The sequence below is a fragment of the Halichoerus grypus genome, chromosome 13 (genome assembly GCF_964656455.1).
Source record: "Halichoerus grypus chromosome 13, mHalGry1.hap1.1, whole genome shotgun sequence".
Lineage (NCBI taxonomy): Eukaryota > Metazoa > Chordata > Mammalia > Carnivora > Phocidae > Halichoerus > Halichoerus grypus.
This window is the reverse complement of record NC_135724.1, coordinates 35,526,723-35,542,986: the sequence shown is the minus strand read 5'-3', so window position 1 is coordinate 35,542,986 and position 16,264 is coordinate 35,526,723. Positions and strand designations below refer to the sequence as shown.

The window sequence follows — 16,264 nt, the reverse complement described above, 5'->3', positions numbered from 1 at the left end:
GCAGTTCACCTTATCATCCAGGAAGCCCGCTCACAACCAATTTTATCTGCGTGAAACTAGCTGGGTGGATATCGAAGACAACCAGTTAGATGGTCTTTCGTTCCGTGTGCTACACGTACCACAGGTGGGTACTGGGCAAGGCCTGGGTGCTAGGTGCTATAAAAAAATGTAAGAACGGGTTATCGCAAAGATTACATTATCTGAAACCACAAATCAAGGCACATGATCTGATAAAAGATTTTGAGCCACAGCCAGTGAGTGACAAGAGGCCGTCGGGGAGATAATGTTTGCCAAAACTTTGGAGTATCAGCCACAGATTTTGTTATGGCAGGGTCTTCAGATAGAGGTGGTCTGGGAGCTGAACTAAAGCATCCTACTTCTAAAATAAAGAAGTGGCTGCCTTTTCACAATTTCCATAAACATTTAAATTAACAGCATTTCAGTGTTTTTTTCTTACTGTTTTGCTTGGTTGTCTGTTCCTACTGGTCTATCCTGGACTTAAGTATGAGGCAGCTCTTGATTTAGCACAAAATTATGTATTAATTGATTTGAAGTTTAATCCTTTAATGGTTCATGGAGTTCCACACCAAGCAGCATGGCTTGCCAAAGTAACACACAGTCGTTATCTCAACAACCACTGAAGACAGGAAACAAGGCAAGATGACCCAGGGTTCCTTGAGTGGTACCGGTGTGTGGCACTCTGCCCCAGAGAGGGCTCTGCTGCTGGACTAGGCTGCATGGAGAACTCTGAGGTGGAGTAGACTGGAGCAGGACCTTGGGAGGCAGAGCAGGGACATCTGGCCTGCACTGGCAGGCAGGAAACCATGCTCGTGTTTTGGAAGGAAAGTGAGTGGATCAGAAGACAGAACCAGATGGCCCATAAAGAAAGGAACGGCTAGAAACAAAGGTTGGAGTCACATTATAAAGGAAGAAGGGAAAAAGAAGGGACTATTCGGATTTCTCACCAATGAGCTGATTTAATCTTCACAATAGCTCCATATTAGAGGCTGTGTATTAACCAGGGCATGCTCAGCTAGAAAAACAATCCAGTCTGGGTTAGCTTAAACCAAAGAGAATTCATCACAAGACCCAAAGGGTTAAAGTGTAGTCAATTTAAATTGGTATCCACCTACTGTCCAGTGACCTGCAATCAGGGGGCCAGAGTTCTACTACACAAATATGGCTACTTAGGGATGCTATGTGTCTGAGTGGGTACTGCATTCAATAGGAAACAGAATAAATATTGTAATCCTTAGAGCAACTGTTAAAAATGTAATGCAAAGAACTGTAACTTAAAAACCAATAGGTAAGTTAAAATGGAATTTTTAAAAAAATTAAAATTGGAAGGCCAAAGACCAGATATATAGATATGCTTGGTCTTAAGAATTGCTTAAACTGGGTGATGTATCCATGGGTTCATTATTCTACCTATCTTTGTAAATATTTAAAATTCTCCATAATAAAAGGTTTAAAAAATACTACTCACACAGGGTCCCTTGGTCCTTCCGTTCCAATCATCGTACATGCTTTTCTATATGAAAAAACAGATTTAGAGTTCTTCTCCATGCAGTGAAAGCACAACCACTTAGACCCACGAAGTAGAAAGCTTCAGATTTGGTAAGCGTTATTGTCACAATTACAGTTGAGTAAGAGTCCTGATATTTCCTTGCAATTTTGATTTAGTGGGTCTGGAGTGGGATTTGAAAATGTATCTGATTTTCTACACACAAGTCCAGTGACATTGATGTATGTGCAAGTTTGGGGAGGCACAGCTTCAAGGGATAGATCCTATGGGTTATTATGTGCAAGTAGCCCCCCATCAGTCCTGTCCTTGGCTTGGGTACTTCCCTGCTATAGGACTCAAGCAGCATGAGGATGTGGCACTTTATGCACAATCTTAACTACATCAGTGCATCGTGAGGCATTCTGCCACTTATTCTCATTTTGTGATTCCAGCAGTTATCTTTTTCTTGGGCAGCTGATTTATAGTAGAGCCTCTTGCCATTTAAATTGCTTTAGTTTCGAAACATAAATCTCATGGGTGAGTTTTCTCCCCACGTAGCACACTCCGCTTACAGGTTGTCTGTGTCTTTCACCAGGAGAGCTCCCTTCTTCCTTCTTGGGGGCGGCTTCACAGGCACATGGCCAGAGTCGGCACAGAGGGCCCCACACTTAGTGGGCCTCACATGTGGTTGAATGCTCTCCTGTCACTGTCTGAAGTTCTTAATTTTGTCTTTGAACTTGTGTTTTGTAAGTGAAGTCTGGTAAGACAAAGGCAGGCACACAGGAGCAGAGGAGATCCATGCAGTGTGTCCGCTGTTCCCCACCCCCCCCATTCACTTAGCGCCGTTGCGGGGCCTGTGTGCACAGAATTCCAGCAGACCCACCATGGCCCGGTTGAGAAGAGATTCCAAGCATAAGCAAGTTATTCCTACAACTGAGTAAGTGGGGGCACTGAGAGCCCCAAGAGGCTGTGCTTTCCATTTGAACCAGACTTGATTTGAATGCGAAAAGAAGGTAATGGCATTCTAAGCAGCATGAATGACCGCGGAACCTGGTCATATCTTTTTTCTACTCATGTTACTTTTAAGTTTTTATTTTACTCGTGTCATTTTCCTTCATTAGCCACCCACATCTGCTGAAAATGATGACTTAGGAAAAAAGAAAACATAGGGCAGCTCCTAGTTTTTCTTTTAGCCCTTCCTTACTCATCAGTAAGCTGCAAGAGTGTGGATAGAATGTGTACGTATCAAGAAGTGAAATAATAGTTGAGCGAGGTTTTTTCTTTTTTTTTGCAGTGTTTCCTAATAAGGACAAAATACATATATATACCACATATATACATAAGCTATGAAATGTAACTTGTTTAATTTTGGTGATTCTGCATGAGTTCTCTGCTCTTCTAGTTGCATTTAAAACTGGAATGGTGTACTATAAAGAGGAATAAAATTAATGCTAATGATTTAGAATTTAAATTTTTCGTTACTTAGGACAGCACTAAGTAGCAAGTAAAAACCCACAACAAGATGTGAGAGATACCATGGAAGAAAGGGAGAACATTTTAGTACTTTTAATGGTACTATTTTCCTAATTTTTGGACACGAGGCCCCCCATCTTTGTTTGGCACCGGGTCCTGCACTCAGGTAGCCAGCCCGGCTCTTCACTGCTCTCCTTACCTTTGCGGAGCCCCCTCCTTCTCTATTCTATAGCCTTTTGAGGACTGCTAGTAATATGAAGCGCAGTGCTGCACTCCGGTTCCTCTGCGGCTGTACCTGTGAAAACTAGCACAGGGCCAGGAGTGACTCCAAAGGGATTCAGGGGATGCATCGGCACGAGAGGCTGGCTTGCTGTAGTAGACGGTGACCCGCCTGCTCAATCCCCTTCTACCTTTGACTGGTCTTGGACCAGCAGCCACATGCTGGACTCACTGATCTGGTGCTGTTGGCTCTCCCTTTCATTTGATCAGTTCTGGCAGAAAAATTCTTCTAATAGACTAAACTTGAGCTGTTATCCTTGATAGCTTGGTCCCTCTTTGTCCCTTTCTGCCACTCCATGAATTGCTGAGAGCTGGGAGTAGGCAGGGCAGGTGGAAAGCTCTTGTCAACAGTGGTTTCATAAGAACTCCTCTTTATGCAGAGTCCTGTAAAACGATGCTTGGGAGTTTGTTTTTTGTTTTTAAATGGTTCAAGTAGAGAATTACCTCCTTTAAAAAAAAAAAACTAAGATAATTTTGGCAATGTATAAAACATCACACTGCAAAACTGGAAACAACAAATTTTATAGGAAACTGAAAAGGACCAGTGAGAATTATGAAAAATAAAAAGAACATACACAATTGTACCTTCAAGAATTTCCATGGAACATTATGACCCATCAAATTAAGGTATCCACATTCTCTAACAAAAATGAACTGATCTGAGTAAGGGCAGCATGAAAATATTCTAATGCAGTGCTGCCCAACAGAACTTTCTGTGATGATGGAAATGTTCCATTATCTCTGTTGTTGAATACAGAAGCTATTAGCCACATGAATACTCACAATGTGGCTAATGCAATTGACGAACTGAGTTTTTAATTTATACAGCCACCTGTGGCTAGTGATTACCAACTGAACAGCACAGTTCTAATGCCTCATGGGTCAAAATCAGTGGTTTCTTTGGGGGATTTCTCTGATCACTGCTGAGGGGTGTAGATGGTTGGGGGTGGAAAGAGAGGAAGCTCTTAGCAGCTCTATTTAACTACTTAAGTTCTGAAACTCTCCACAGCTTTCAGAGGCAAGGGCTGAGGAAAGGACTCTAGGGGAGACCTGAGTATGCCCTTGAACTCCTGGCTAATGCCAACGGGAGTAAAAGGCCTAGGATTTGGCTCACGCAGATGGGAAGAGGCCTGTGGTGCCACTCACAGAATCTGAGGCTTGGGCCATCTGTGCATGGAAATCGTTGCTGTAGGGCTGGCGGGGAGGTAGGGGTGCTCATTTCCGGACAGGGTTTCCAGGGCTAGAAGAGGATTTAGAGGTGGAGGGAGGACCCGGGGGCCCTTTCTGGCCAGCTGCAGGCTGGACTGGCCCTTTCTTTTTGGGGATTAAGGTCTTGTTCTTGCTCTTGAACACTCTGCTGGGATCCAGCTTGTTCACGAAGCAGGTGGTCTCTTCTGCAAGTAGGTCTGTGTTGTAGGTGATGGGTTTATACATGTTGAACCACTGCTGTAAGGGAGAATTGGCAGAGGTCACAATTCGAAGGAGAAAGGCGATTGTTTATGCTCTTTAGTGGGGACCCAGAGGTAGAGAGGTGGGGAGATGAGGCAAAGAGAACAAGTTTTTATGAAAAACTGCCTCGAAAATCTGTTAGCACTTCCTTCAGGTGAAAGTGATGGCACACACATTGCTTTATTAGGTCTCATAACCTTTAAAATAAATTCAGCACAAGGACTAAGAATGTGAGTAAACTTCCTTCCTTCTGATCTAGTGAGCCTGAGCATGGGGATTAGGTCCCAGATCATCAGTGACCTTCTAACTGTTCTGTCCTCACAGCAGCCACTGCCCATCAGGTTGATATGGCAGCACGTTCCCAGAGAAGGTGCGTTGACAGAGGCCAGTGGCAGGCCTTGGCTGAGGGAAGCTGCCGGTGCTGGTGCTCTCTTCCCCTTCTGGGCAAAGAGCATCATATTTATTGACCTCACGATGTTTACTGGATGGATGTTAGGTGATATTTGGGCAAAGTGAGGCCCACCAGATGAATACATACATGGAGCTGGGTCCCTAGTTCACTGCCACCCCAGCCAAAGTTCTTCCAGGCACACCTGGTCTCAAACTAGGGGGTATATGAGCATTTCCAGGCACCTCTATGTTTGAAATATTGCCCAGATCTGTAATATAAACAAGGCACATTCATACAATGGAATATTCTCTATCACTAAAAAGGACAATTCTGTATGTACTGATAGGGAATGAACCCCAAGATGGAGTGTTAGTGAAAAGAAGGTGCATAACGATGTGAGAAGTATAGTGCGCTTGTGATTTAGAAAAAAAGGAACCAAAAATCATATGCATGTATGCTTTCTATGCAGTAAAGTACCCTGCAAAAAGCACAGGAAAAATGCAAACAGTGGCTTCCTCTGGGGGAGGCTGGAGAGCCTGGGAATCAGACTGACTTTCCACTCTTCCTGTGTGCACGCACTGCCTATCTAAAACCAACACTCAGACCTAAGCCCCAAATAAAATTTAATTAGAAAGAAAACTCCCAGGTGATTCTGAGGATCAGCTAAGTTTGGGAACCACTTAGTTCAGTATTAAGTGAGGCTATCCACCTACACTGGCACCATGTGCCTTGCTTAATGAAAATGCAGGTTCCTGGGCTCCATCCCAGGTCTTCTGAATGGGACGGGGAAGTTGGGACTCTGCAACTGAAGCATTTCCCCAGAGATTGTGATCAGCCCCAGTTTGAGACAGCATGTGTTTCTCCCTTACCTTGGCCTGTGGGCTGATGCCGTAGCTGGTGAAGGCGTACTGCCACTGCGGCAGGCCCAGGTGCGTGATGAGCAGGCGATAGTAAGCAGTGAAGGAATCGGTGAGGAAATGCCAGTATAACGCTCTGTCCAGGAACCAGATCTCGGCGTCTTGCGCTAACGCTGAAATGGCAAACGAACGGAAGAAATGAACGGATGGCATAATACTTTTCTCCTTCTATCTGTAAAGTCGATATACTCTCATGGTTAAAAAGAAGAAATTCTAATAGTGGAAGGATGTAAAATACAAGTAAGAGTTCCTTTTTACCCCTTCCAACCTCCAGGCCCATGCTCCCGTGGCCACTGTTAGGGGTTTTATTGGTCTTCTTGTACAAATCCCTGATCAGTCAGCCGACTGACTTGTGCGCTGGGCGTTGGGCATCTGTGCATTCGGGCTGACCATTCAGCAGCCTCCTGCCCCAGTGGGGACAGACTGGGGTCTCAGCTTTCCTGATGGAGACAGACGCTGAAAGCCTCTGATTTTTTTTTTTTTTAAGATTTTATTTATTTGAGAGAGCATGAGTGAGAGAACACAAGCAGGGGGAGCCGCAGAGGGAGAGGGAGAAGCAGGCTCCCCACTGAGCAGGGAGCCCGATGCGGGGCTTGATCCCAGGACCCTGGGATCATGACCTGAGCCGAAGACAGCTGCTTAACCGACTGAGCCCCCCAGGCACCCCAAGGCTCTGGTTTTCTGAGGGGGTCTGCAACAGGAACCTGAAGGGCTGTGAGCAGCCACTGGGGGGGGAGCGCAGACCAGCTCCTGTCCTGGATCCTGCCTGTGCTGTTGCGGGAGGTCTGGGCTGAACTGAAACAGGCACGGTCACAGCAGCTCCAGCCTCGCGCTCACTTCTCACCTTCTGTTCTTCCTCCCGCAGGCCTCTAGTTCGTCTCCTGTCTAATGGCCGTAACAGCTCCCTCAGCGGCCCCCACCCTCGTCTCTTCCTCTTCCAAGACTGCCTGTGCAAACATGCATTTCCACCTCAGTTCGGCCGTTCCTTTACTGAACAACCTGGACTTCCCACTGCCATGTCCAAACTCCTTCCAAGCTGTGCATGGCTTCTGGCTTCAACTCCTCACCCACAAGATGAACCAGGTGGCCCTATGATTTGAAATTGTCATGCTTTCCAAATCCGTTGCACTTTCCCATGGCATAGCTTTACCCAGTCTCTTTGCCTAGATGTTCCCCTTACCCCACAACCCTTCCTGCCCCCACCCCTCCCCATAACCCAAGATGTGGATGAAAGGCTACTTTGCAAAGTTGGTCCCTCCTTCCTCTAGGGGTGAAATCCTGGCGTCTCTATCTTCTCACCCCGACAGACTGAGAGCTACGTGAAGAGGGCTGGGCCTTGTCCACAGTCCCCAGGGCAGGGCCTGAACTGGTGACAGCTGCTGCTCCAGGGACCAGAGCCTTTTCCTCTTGATTTCTCATCTGAGGTCTTAGATTGAGGTCTACTCATTCAGGTTTTTAGGTTGTTAACTTGCCTACAGAGAGAAGTATACAAGAAAGATAATGCTTTTCCTGGATGCTTTTCTAATGCATGAGCCTGCTAGAGGAGTCTATAAACACAATGACTATTTCTTTTAGTTTTTACTCACTTATTTTCCTACTCCCATTATTTTGCAGTAACTCACAAATGATGATAGCTTAAAGACTCTAGTGATTGGCCAAGAAGGGGATGTTCAGGGAGGACCAAAGGGGCTTTCTGGGTCTTTACATCGCCAAGAGACCTGGCCGCATCTCATGGGTCCAGAGGAGTGTGCCTTTTGTGTCATGACTGGAGAGCAGGGTCATCCATGCCACACCCAACTGCAGGACCATGCTTGTCAATGATTCTTACCTGGTTTCCCTCTTTTGTAGACAAGGCAAACCTTCCCATTCCCATTGCAAGGATCCAGTTCAAATATCACACTGCGAGAATCAAAGTGAGGCTTCTCTGGCTGGTTCTCACTGGCTGCAAACCCAGAAGTTAATAGTTATGTTCAAACATACTCAACTCAAACACATACTTATCCAGCATTGCTAGTGTAGGGGAAAAAAAAAAAACAGGGAAAAAGCCTTATCTCAGACATACTCTTAACTACTATTTCCAATGTGGGCCAAATGAAATTTTTAAAAAAGATTTATTTATTTCAGAGAGACAGAGAGGGCGAGCGAGTATGGGGTGGGGTGGAGGGAGAGAATCCTCAAGCAGACTCCCCACTGTGTGGGACCCTGAGATCATGACATGACCTGAGCCGAAACCAAGAGTCGGACACTTAACTGACTGAGCCACCCAGGCGCCCCCCAAATGAATTCTATACTCTAAATGTCCAGGATCTTATCCAGGGGCTAAGCCTTCTGTCTGGGCTTCTCTATCACAGACAGTGTCACAGAATCTAGGGGAAGGTGACACAAGGAAAACAAACTGAACTTGCTGAGAGTGGGAATACATAAAGGCAAAGTAATCTGGCCTGATGTTGACCTCTCTTTTTCCTAGATAATCGCTTTCCCCTTATTTATAGCACTTTATGATCTTTTGATTAGAATCCCTTTTCCATGGTCTAAAATGTATTTATAATATTTAATATTAATTACATTATAATTAATAATAAGCTTGGCTCAATTAGAAATACCTACCTAATAATTAAATACAATGGAGTTCCAGAAAAGAGACATTTTTAGAAATGCAAGCATCAGAAACTTTCTTGCTTCTTTCATTACAGCTATTATGTAATAAAGATGAGTATTAGTGACTGAGGGTGAGAGTTTACAAACCTAGGAGAGACTGGATAAAACAAAGTCTATAAAAAGACTATTTTTTACTTACATATAGCCATATATATAATTTTATACAAATGCATAAATATTTACATTTCTAACTAAGAAAATATTTTAAACATGGCTTTCCCTTCCCCTGGAGGTTACACTTTAATACTCTTCTTGATTTCATGTGGTCCTCAACTCACAGAGTATGACAGGTTCTGTCTGGCTTCCTGGCTCTACACTGTGGATTGGAAAACTCTCTTGAGTCATAAGCTGAAGTTCCCCTTCTTTATTTCCATCTCTCAGGCTCATTGTCCTTCACTGCCCGATGGTCAGTGTCTTGAAATCCATTTTTATATATCTTCTCTGTTGTTGTTCCAGGAGGGCAGATAAATCAGGTCTGTGACTCCCATCTTGGGTGAGATCCAAAGTCTAGACTGTAGGGTCCCACCAAGTTTCAGCAGCCTTGCCCTGACTGATGCTAACTGGGGTCTGCCTGCAGGTGAAAAATTACAAAATAGGAAACTCCTTTCTGCCATTTGTAGATGTCACTCCAGTTTCTGCTCATTTTTGGTTATTCTCCAATCTTTTTAGGTCATTGTCCTTAAAGTTTTCCCAGAGTTTCGAGTAGTCTTTACTTGGTAAAAAGTACTCTGCCATTACCAGGAGAAGGAAGTCAGTATTTGAATCTTTTGCTTCCTTTTTTGCCAAATATGCAATGTCACTATTTTTAATTTCTCACCGAAATTTTAGTTTAGTTTTATCCCCATGTGTGCATTAGCACATTGTTATGCCTAATAATTTCACTCTTGGGAGTACCAGTGGATCTCTTTCTTGTTACCTGTTATTTGTGCTGGTTTTGTTCATGGCACTGTGTTTTTTCATGTGCCTAGTTATTTTTTAGAAGGAAGTGTTTTTGAAAAATTATTTATAAAAACAATTTGAGCTCTAAGATACTGTTATCATCCTCTAGGGTAGAATTTTCTTTTTTATATAAGAGCTTTACTGAGATAATTCACCTACCATACCACTTACTCATTTGAAGTATACAATTTAATGGTTTTTAGTATATTTACAGTTATATAACCATTAAGACAATCAATTTTAGAACATTTCTCTAGAGTGAATTTGTTTCTGCTAGGCCCCTGAGGAGATTAATAACCTGGAGTCAATTTAGTCTAATTTTCGGATTTAACATTTTCTGGGCCACACAGATGACTTACAATGGTTACTTCTGTTTTTTTCTGTCTCTTGGGTACTGCTCTTCATGGTGCCAACCCCAAAAGTAGGTAGTTTTTATGGGTGCCATCCTTTGTAAGGCCTGGACTCTGTTTTATTCCCCTGGTCTCAACATGGGGCAAATTCACAGTTTTCCAGCATCCTCATAGCCTGTTGTAAAAAGGGCAATCAATGTATCTCAAATACTGAATCTCTCCCCCCCCCTGGATTTCTGTCTTCTGGATGTTGATCTGTTATTACCTCATCATCCTGTTAGCTCTTTGATGTTTTTAGTGAGGTGGTTTTTATATTTTGCTGACTTCTCAGTTGTCTTCAGTAGGAAGGCTTCTCTGAATTACCTGTCTACCATTTGCAGAAGAGGAAATCTCTTTGTCAGTTTAAGTATGCTCCTAAAAATAACACATAGATGAGCTTGCTTTTTATATCAATCTGACAGTCTTTGTTTTTCAAAAGGGAGATTTAATCCCAGCACATTTAATATCGTGATTGATCGGTCTTGTTTTATTTCTCCTAATGTTTTGTTTCCTAATTTATGTTTCCTCTTTTCTCTTCTTATTTTTCCTCCTGTGATTCAATATTCCCTTATTAGGTTGGAGATTTAATGTAGATTTTTATTCCTTTAGTGGTTATCTTCCTGTTTTTTTTTGTTTGTATGATTAAATCAATAAGACTTTACCCTTATCTGAAAACAATAGACCATTATTTCTCCTAACCGAGTGTGGGATGCAGAATTCTAAGGCCCTCAAGATTCCTGCTCCTTGATATCTATACCTTGCAGGACCTCCTGCCCTTGAGAATAGTCAGGATCTGTGAATATGATGTAGTAGTCACTCCCTTGATTAGCTTACATGATAGGAGACTGTTGCAGCAGACCGAAAAGGCATTTCCCTGCTGGCTGAGAAGTAAACTGCGATGTTGTGAGAGGGTCACGTGGCTAGAATCTAAGGGCAGCCTAAAGATGCTGAGAGTGAGCCCTAGCTAAAAGCCGGCAAGAAAATAGGGACTTAAGTCCCACAACTGCAAGAAACTGAGTAAGGCCAACCACTAGTGAGCTTGGAAGAGGCCTCTGTGCCTTGGACGAGATCACAGCACCAGGTGACACTTTGATTTTAGCCTAAAGACCCTAAGTGGAAGACCTTACTTATTAGTGGCTGAATTCTTGACTCATGAAACTGTTAGATAATAAATTTGTGGCATTTTAAGCCATTAAATTTGTGGTAATCTATTATACAAAAATAGAAAGCTCAAACAAGACACTCGTTTCCCCCAACAAGGTGTACTATTTCTTCCCTGTAGTAGGAGACCTTCCACTTTCTGCTGCTTTTCCTCCTTTGTCCTACCTTTTCTACTATTAAGGACCCCGAGAACACTCTATACATTAATTGCTGTCTGTAGGGCTGCTGTAACCAAGTACCAAAACTGAGTGGCTTGAACAACAGAAATTTGTAGTCTCACAATTCTGGAGGCTACAAATCCAAGATCAAGGTGTTGGCAGAATTGGTTCTTTTGACGGCTGTGGGGAAACAATCTGTTTGATGCTTCTCCCCTAGCTTCTGGTAGTTGACTGGCAAATTTAAGCTTTCCTTAATGTATAGAAGTCCCACCCATCTCTGCCTTCATCTTCAAATGGCATTCTTCCTGTATCTCCAAATGTCTTTAAGGACATCAGTCATATTGGATTGGGGTCCACCCTACTCTAATATGACTTCATCTTAACTACTTACATCTGCAATAACCCTATTTCCAAATAAGGTCACATTCATTCTGAACTGGGGGTTAGGACTTCATTTTATGAATGGGGGGGAGCATAATTTAACCCATAACACTTTTATATCTTTCCTCTTTCTTTTAGGTTTAGCTGAGACAGTATACAGTTGACCCTTGAACAACATGGACTGAATTGCATGGGCTCACTTATACATGGATTTTTTTTACAGTGTTGTCAATGTATTTTCTCTTCCTTATGATTTCCATAACATTTACTTTTCTTAATTTATTGTAGGAATGGTGTGTATTACACATAGCATACAAAATATGTGTTAATTGACTGTTGTTGGTAAGGCTTCCAGTCAATAGTAGGTTATTAGCAATTAAGTTCTGGGGGAGTAAAAAGTTCTATTAGGATTTTTGACTACATGGAGGGTCAGTGCCCTTCACCCCCGCATTGCTCAAACATCAACTACAGTAGGTTTTACAATATTCCTTGCACTGTGTCCCTCTTTCCAAGAGTTGTTTTTTTTTAAAGATTTCTGAGAGCACATGCCTGCGGGGTAGGGGCAAAGCGGGGGGACAGAGGGTGAGGGAGAGAAGCAGACCCCTGCTGAGCATAAAGCCCGATGTGGGGCTCAATCTCATTAACCTAAGCCAAAATCAAGAGTTGGATGCTCAACTGACTGAGCCACCCAGCTGCCCCCCAAGAGCTCTTAAGTAATAATTACACAACACAGGGGCACCTGGGTAGCTCAGTCAGTTAAGCATCTGACTTTGGCTCAGGTCATGATCTCAGGGTCCTGGGATTGAGCCCCACATCTGGCTCTGCACTCAGCGGGGAATTTACTTCTCCCTCTCCCTCTGCCTCTCTCCCCTCCCCCAGCCTGTGCTAGCTCTCAAATAAAATCTTTAAAAAAAAAAGTTATACAACACATTCCTATCTTGATAGATTCCTATCTATTAAGATTAAATGCATGCATAACCCCTTCGTGGGAGGGTCACTGATCCCTTGTTTCCTTTCCTCCCACATCTTGGGACCTCCATTGTCTCATTTGTCTTCTGGTTAGAGTATTAATGTTCTTCAAGTTTTACACATCCTTCCATATTTTTTTTAATAAACTGAAAGGTGTGTTTGGTCTGTATACATAGGACTCTAGATTTGTACTCCTTGTTGCTCAGTAACATGTATGTGCTTTCTATCTCTAGTTTCCACTGCCACAAGAGAGAAGTCTGGTATCAGTCTGATTATTATTTCTTCACAAGTAAGTTATTTTTGCCTAGAAGCCTGTAATTCTTTCCCGCATTATACAACACCTAGGTGTCTCTTTTCTCATCAGTCCAATCTGGGTCTCTGAGAGCCCTTTCAATTTGCAGAGAAATTTTCTTTTATCAGTGTTTCTTGCCTATCTAGTCTTTTTCTTTTTTATGAGCACCTGTTATGACGATAAAAGGTCTTCTGGATCTATTTTCTATTTTTCTTACCCTTCCACCTTTCCCCTCATAATTCCCCCTTTTAAATGGATCTACCTGTGCTTTTAAATACATCTTGCACTTGGTTTATCAGGCTACTAACTCAAATCTTATTTATACTCTTCTTCAATTCATCAATTGAGAATTTTTACTTTTGTTCTATAGGAAGCCTTTGTGCTGTCTTAAATGTCTTTAACTGTTCTGATTCTTGTTTTTACTTAGGTTTTCATCTGTGTCCTCTAGCAGTTTTATTTGCCTGGTTGTATATCCTGATATTTCTTTCTGATCATCCTCTTTTTGATTGTTGAGTACCCTGAGAAAAGTCAGTGTTTTTCCAATTAGGTTTAATAAGACTTTGGGTCTAACTACTGGACTATCCTAAAAGGCTTGAACTCAGCAGGTACCAAAAGGCCAAGTTGTTTCTATCTCTATGGGTATGTAGGACAATATGGTCTCTACCCCTAGCTGTGTCCTTTGCTGAGGCCCCTTGAAATACTCTCTAGTATCCAGTCCACCTCTATCTTCCAACTTCAAAGGAAGGGAAGACTCAGTCTACTTATTTAACAACTTCTTTGCCTTCAGGCGTTCAAAAGCCCCAGCATACATATGAAGCAGATGTGACCTTTCCCTTTCTTGTGAGGACTCCCTACATCTCTGAGTGGCAGGCTCTTGCCAAGGCCCATCACTTTCCAGTCTTTGCTCCTGGATCCCTCTAGTACAGGCATAGCTTGTTTTATTGTACTTTGCTTTATTGTGCTTCACAGATAATGCTTTTTTTTTTTTTTTTTTTTTTACACATTGAAGGTTTGTACCAATGCTGTGTTGAGCAAGTCTACTGGCACCATTTTTCGAACACCATTTGCTCACTTTGTGTCTGTGTTACATTTTGGTAATTCTTGCAATATTTGTTATGACCTTTTAAGTTTGAACCCATTCTTTACTCCCTTCCGCCCCATTTTAGATATATAGTTTCATATTTTACATAGTTTTATTTTGCAAATCCCTTGACTGATTTTTACAGATATTTTTATTGCTTTTGTTTTTTATATTCTTAATTATTGTCTTTCCTTTCCACTCAAAGAGTCCCCATTAATATTTCATGCAGGGCTGGTTTAGTGGACATGAACTCCTTTTGTTTTTGTTTACCTGAGGAACTCTTTCCCTCTTTTATTCTGAATGAGAGCCTTGGGGGATAGAGAATTCTTAGCTGCAGATTTTATCCTTTCAGTACTTTGACTATACCATGCCACTCGCTTCTGGCCTGCAAAGTTTCTGCTCAAAAATCTGATAGCTTTATGGAGTTTCCCTTGTATGTAATGTATTTAAATTTTTTTCTTTATCACTACTTTTTGCCGTTTCAATTACTATGTGTCTTGGTGTGGACCTCCTTGGGTTGATTTTTTGGGGGGGGGTGTCTCTGTGCTTCCTAGATCAGGATATCTGTTTTCTTCTCCAGATTTGGGAAGTTTTCAGCTATTATTTCTTCAAATAAATTTTCTGCCCCCTTTTTTCTCTTTTCTGGGATCTCTATAATATTGACGTTCTTACACTTGATGGAGTCACCGAGTTCCCTAAGTCTATTCTTACTCTGCATAATTCTTTTTTCTCTCATTTGTTCAGCCTGATTACTTTCCATTACTCTGTCTTCCAGGTCATTAATTTGTTCCTCTGCTTCCTCTAATCTGCTATTTATTCCACCATGTACATTTTAAAATTTCATTTATTGTATTCTTCATCTCTGATTCTTTTTTATCTCTGTGTTAAGGGTTTCACTGATGTTCTCCACTCTTTTCTCAAATCCAGTAAGTATCTTTATGACCATTACTTTAAATTCTCTATCAGGCATATTATTTATATCTGTTTCACTCAGGTCTCTTGCTGTGGTTTTGTCCTGTTCTTTCATTTGGGACATATTCTTCTGTCTCATTTTGTCTAATTCTGTGTCTGTGTGTTAGGAAAATCAGCTACATCTCTTGCTCTTGAAAGTAATGGCCTTATGAAGAAGCAGTTCTGTAGTTCCCTAAAGCACAGTATGCCCTGGACTTGGCACTTCAGGGGTGTCTCCTATATGTGTTGTGTGTGCCCTCTTGTGTCCTGGCCTCTTTTTCCTTCAGTCCAGTCATCTGCAGAGGCTCTCTTCGCCTACTGTGGGCAGTGTTTGGTCCCCAGCCAGGGAAGGGGTGTGTTTTAACAAGGTATGCACCGGTCTGCTTGCAAAATGAGACCTGCTGCCACTGCTGCCAGGAGAGGCTAGCCCAAACGGATCTGCAAAGTGTGCACGGTCAGGGCACTCAACTGTAACAAGGCATCCCTCAGGCTTCCACAGGGCCCGCTGCAGCTGCCATCATAGTCATTGCTGCAGAGACTGAAGCCCTGCAAAATGCAGGGATTGGGAGATGCAGTGCTGCTGAAGTTTGTGCCTGTCTTCTTTATCAAAGACCTTTGATATTATTGTAACCATTTTGGGGTGCCATAAAACACACCTGCAGAAGACAGCAAACCTGATAAATATATGTGCTCTGAACACCACTGACTGGCCATTCCATCTCTCTTCCTGTCCTCAGGCTTCTCTATTCCCTGTGACACAGTAATGAAATAATAAGGCCAATCAATAATCCTACAAAGGCCTTAGAAGTTCAAGTGAAAGGAAGAATTGCATGTCTCTCACTTTAAATCAAAAGCTACTAAGATTAAGCTTTGTGAGGAAGGCATGTTGAAAGCTGAGATAGGCTGAATGCTAGACTTCTTGTGCCAAATAGCCAAATGCAAAGGAAATGTTCTCGAAGGAAATTAAAAGTGCTACTCCAGTGAACACATGAATGATAAGGCAGTAAAACAGCCTTATAGTTGATATGGAGAAAGTTTTAAGTGATCTGGATAAAAGATCAAACCAGCCACAACATTCCTTTAAGCCAAAGCTTAATCCAGAGCAAGGCTGGCTTCAATTCTAAGGCTGACAGAGGGGAGGAAGCTGCAGAAGAAAAGTCTGAAGCTAGCAGAGGTTGGTTGATGAGGTTTGAGGAAAAAGCTGTCTCTATAACATAAAGTGTAAGGCAAACTAGCAAGTTACCTAGAAGATCTAGCTAAGATAATTAACAA

At 42.5% G+C, this 16,264-nt stretch overlaps 1 protein-coding gene across 2 annotated transcripts in view; it reads right to left on the bottom strand.

The window, feature by feature from the left end:
- Positions 1 to 3,762: 3,762 nt before the first annotated feature.
- The window catches only part of TPGS2 (tubulin polyglutamylase complex subunit 2), a 70,759-nt gene continuing 58,257 nt past the window's right edge, over positions 3,763 to 16,264 (bottom strand). Inside the window, exons 5-7 of one of the 2 annotated variants that reach the window (XM_078060418.1) lie at positions 7,842 to 7,955; positions 5,966 to 6,126; positions 3,763 to 4,702 (exon numbers count right to left, since the gene is read on the bottom strand). In XM_078060418.1, the coding sequence (XP_077916544.1) occupies positions 4,472 to 4,702; positions 5,966 to 6,126; positions 7,842 to 7,955 (506 nt within the window). In that variant the 3' untranslated portion in view covers positions 3,763 to 4,471. The remainder of the gene's footprint in view (positions 4,703 to 5,965; positions 6,127 to 7,841; positions 7,956 to 16,264) is intronic. The other variant, XM_078060419.1, reaches the window with a different exon arrangement.